The 4395-nt window shown below is 40.3% G+C and overlaps 1 protein-coding gene across 1 annotated transcript; it reads left to right on the top strand.

Moving 5' to 3' along the window:
* Window positions 1-26: 26 nt before the first annotated feature.
* On the top strand, window positions 27-4184 carry YEATS4 (YEATS domain containing 4; the record flags this gene model as incomplete). The annotated part of the gene is made up of 5 exons (XM_010018918.1): window positions 27-93; window positions 194-288; window positions 1813-1905; window positions 1983-2070; window positions 4015-4184. Coding segments are annotated over 5 exons (513 nt in total), but the record flags the coding sequence as incomplete, so codon positions are not given.
* Between the last annotated feature and the right edge of the window lie 211 nt (window positions 4185-4395).

The following is a 4395-nucleotide window of genomic DNA, read 5'->3' as shown; positions in this document are numbered from 1 at the left end:
CAGGAATAACGGCGTTTCTGTTTTAGGATATGTCAGCCTACGTGAAAAAAATCCAGTTCAAGTTGCACGAGAGCTACGGGAACCCCTTGAGAGGTGGGTTTTGCACCTGGTCCTTGTTCCTACAACTGGGATTTTGATTAGTTCCACTGGGGCTTTGTCACCCGTATTAACACTTCTATGTTTCCCACTGCAGTTGTTACCAAACCACCGTATGAGATCACCGAAACAGGCTGGGGTGAATTTGAGATCATCATTAAGATATTTTTCATTGATCCAAATGAAAGACCTGTAAGTACCTCGAACTTTTGACAGTGCTTACTTCGCTGCAGTGGCCTGAAGCTGCACTGTGGGATATTGCTGGTCAAAATGAGCCCCATCAGCCATGGAATTAATAGAGCCTGTGCCTGTAGGAGATGTATTATAAAACTGGCCATGTTTTCCTGTTTCTGTGCTTTATCTGCTGTCACATTCCTGACTGCTCTGCCTGTGTTTGGCTTCTCTGACATTTACTAATACGTGACCACGTGTTGCACCTCACCTGGGCTGAGCGCGTATTGAGGGTTTTTCTTCCATGCAGGTTCCTAGTTCTAGGATATTTGACTTATTTTAATTATCTTCTTTTTTTTCCTATTCTTGGTCTTATCAGACTGGGTCAAAACCAGTCAGAAAGCAGCAAAGGGACTACGGAGGCATTAGTCTCTTTCCTAACAAAACCAGGTTAAGGCACATCTCTAGTTGCGTAAATCATTGGAATGAATTTAATTCTTCCTATTCTTCCCATTCTGTGTTTTAGACATATAGTGTAGGTTTTTTTGCCTAGGCTTAGGTAGGAAACTCAGATACCGTATTTTAGGGGACGAGTTGTTTATTTCTGGAAGGACTAAGTTCCTTCTGTCGCACGAACTGCAGCACTCTTTTTGCTTTACCCATTTTTTGCCAGATGAGGGGAAAACTGAGTGTTGTGTTTTTCTTGAATACATGATAATTGACAGTAGAGTAGGAAGGGCTTCCTGTGCTGCCGTGCTCAGCAGCATCCTGACTTGTGGTATTGATTCTATTCACAGCTTGGCCAAGCTGTCCTAAAGTACTTTGTGTATTTTTAATTTGCTGCTGTTGGTGGAAGGCTGTTTCAGTGCCTGTCGGGTTCTTCCTTTCCAGGAGGTACCAACTGGAGTCAGGCATCGCTCTCTTCCCTGACCATTCACAAGCCTGTTCATGGAAGGGGAGAACTCTGTCCCCCCTTCCCAGGTCATGGTCCAAAGCAATCAGTGGTTCCTCAGGGATGGACAGAGAGCTTACGTTCCTCACCGGCTTCTGCCGTTTGCAGTGCTATAATGGAAGAGTAATGCTGTAAAGAGACGTTTCAGTCAGCAGCTCCTCACAGTCCCCTTCTGGAGTTTTCTCCTTCATAAGAAGGGTTGACATGGTCACAGAAAGCGCACTCTGATTAATTAGGAAAGTTGGTTTGGAGTAAACCACCTGTTTGGAAATGTTTAAGAGAAGGTGTTCTTGGTAGTTTTTATACGTTAATCCTAAACCACTTGCCCAGGCATTTTTAAAGTAGCATTAAATTATTTTAAAATCATCATGTTAAAGTATTTCAAAGTAACTCTGGATAGTTGGTGCGGTTTAAAAATTCATACTAAACTTTAGTCATCCTTCTAAAGTTACACAACATTTATTTTTGCATTTCTAAAAGATTTTTAAATCCTATACAATTGTTTAGTAGGAACAAATAGTGCTTGTTGATGTTCAGAGATGATGTGTATTTCTCTACAGTTGTCGAGCTAATAAATGTCTGTCTTTGCATAGGTAACCTTGTATCACTTGCTGAAGCTTTTCCAGTCCGATACCAATGCCATCCTGGGAAAGAAAACTGTAGTTTCTGAATTCTATGATGAAATGGTATGGAAGTTTTTAATATAATCCTTACTTTGCTTTGATGAGCATTAGTGATACCATGTATTTTTCTCCTTCATTAGATATTTCAAGATCCTACTGCAATGATGCAGCAGCTGTTAACAACGTCTCGTCAACTAACGTTAGGTGCTTATAAGCATGAGACAGAGTGTAAGTTGAAAATACTTCGATGTTAGAAACGAACAATACTTGGTTTTGCTTTTAGTGGGTTTTTTTCTGGGCTGTAACAGCACAGTGGTTTTGGATACTGCTAAAAGGTGGTGGGTTTGTGTTAGCTTTGACTTTTGCGAAGATATGAATGCTTGTTTGCAAACTTTTAAGATTTTCTGATCTGTGTGCCTGCTGAAAAAAAAGGAATTAAGGATTACTCAGTATGAAGAGTGATGACATGATCTACACCCAGTTTAACATCTTTGAAATGAGTTAAAACAGAGAGTAAATTAACATCACTGTATTTGTGAGATGGTTGTGTTCAGCCCATCCAGATGTTAACTGCATGCAAACTTTAAGCACTGAAATAGAGAACATTTGGTACTGTTTGAGTCAAAGCAGCAGCCCTTTGGGGATAGAGTAGTGTCTTGAAAGCTCTACCTGCCTTTTTCCCTTCTGATTCTTTAACTGTAGGTCATCTCATAACATGCTTAAGTATAACTTAATGTTCTTTGAGTCCTTTTTATCTAATCTGTCTTTAAAACTAAACCAGAATATAAAGGGATTAAAGAAATTAAATTAAAATACATTAATGCATAAAATAGGACGTATTTAGTGATGATTGCTGTTCTGATCATTTGGATTTCAGCTCTTTACTACTCTCAGAAAGCAAAGGTAATATTTATTGAGCCCAAATCCTACCTTGTTAGTTACAAACTCTAACACCATCCTAGTTCAGCTCATGTGGCCTTTGGCTCATCTGTGTGTTCCCCTGACAGCAAATGTTGTTGGGTATTTTTGGGCAGTGAATGTCTGGAGCCAAAAGTGGTCATCAGGTTGAAGCTCTACAAAGTTAGGGTTCCCATCTGCCTTGTGTCTGTTTGGGTGCATGGACTTGTGAGCTCCTTGTATTTTCTACCTCGGTTTAGCCTGCCTTGAGGTGGATTTTCCTTATGTTGCATGTTGTTACAGTTTATGTGTAGAAGATGTTCAATAAGAAAGTATTGTCCAAATTTAAACTTTTCTCACTTAAAATTTCTGGATGTTTCTCCTGAGAGTAGATAGAAATTTTAGTGGGTTTTTTGTGGTATATATTCCCTTAAAATGTGCTACTGAAGCAGGTAAAAGTGAAGTTGGTTGAGGTTTTTTGCCATGATCCAGGATTATGTAATGTCTGGGATAGGAAGGGATATCCATGGCCTCCCTCGTGTATTGGCTTTGCCAGCTTTGTCCAAGAACTTGTGCATGAACAAATTAAAGATGACACCTCAGCAAAGCAGCTTGAGATGTTCTAATGTCAGATATTAGTAAAAGCAATGGCAGCACAACTAAATCTTTTAGATACATAAACTCCAGTGAGGCGGAGAGAGAAAGTGGTTACAGTACATGGAGAAGGAACCACAGGATAGTTGGGGAAGGGACCTCTGGAGGTCATCTGCTCCCTCCACTCTGCCGAAGCAGGGCCACCTACAGCAGGTTGCCCAGGACCATGTCCATGTGACTTTTGACTATCTCCACGGATGGAGACTCCACAACCTCTCTGGGCAGCCTGTGCCAGTGCTGGGTCACCCTCACAGTGAAAAAAGAGTTTCCTGGTGTTCAGATGGAGCCTCCTGTGTTTCAGTTTGTGCCCATGGCCTCACGTTCTGGCACTGGGCACCACATACAAATTATCTGTAATCTCCCATTTATTTGCTGTCACCATGTCAGGGTTTGGTTTTTTTCCCACTTAATTTTAAAAATGATTTAATGAATTACAGAACTCCATCCACAAAACTGAGTGGCTGAATGAGGCCCAGCAATGTATTTTATTTATAAAATATATTAAAATATGTTTTTCAGGACACAAACCATCCAAATTGCATCTGTTGCAAATTAAAAAAAAAAAAAGGTCACAACTTTTCATGGTACTCACAACATTCACTCTCTTTATCACCACCATAGTTGCAGATCTTGAAGTGAAGACCAGGGAAAAGCTGGAAGCTGCCAAAAAGAAAACTAGTTTTGAAATTGCTGAGCTTAAAGAGAGACTAAAAGCAAGTCGTGAAACCATCAACTGTTTAAAGAGTGAGATCAGAAAACTGGAAGAAGATGACCAGTCTAAAGATATGTGACAAGCACTGACTTGATAAAGGGCCGACTGCACTCTGCAGATTTCACTTGCAGGTGATGGAAGTGTGTGACTGTTGACTTCATAAGTGGAAGAAAAAGGAAAGAATGTACCCTTGGTTTGTAGTTAAAATCTGTGGGTACTTAACAGTTTATTTCAAGTAGAAGGTGTCTTGGAGACCAGGCTACTTGTTTGTTTTTAAACTGCATTTGAGT

This window comes from Nestor notabilis, unplaced genomic scaffold, assembly GCF_000696875.1.
Source record: "Nestor notabilis isolate BGI_N333 unplaced genomic scaffold, ASM69687v1 scaffold4987, whole genome shotgun sequence".
Taxonomy (NCBI): Eukaryota; Metazoa; Chordata; class Aves; order Psittaciformes; family Psittacidae; genus Nestor; species Nestor notabilis.
The sequence above is the reverse complement of the archived record's forward strand: the minus strand, read 5'-3'. Positions and strand labels throughout refer to the sequence as shown.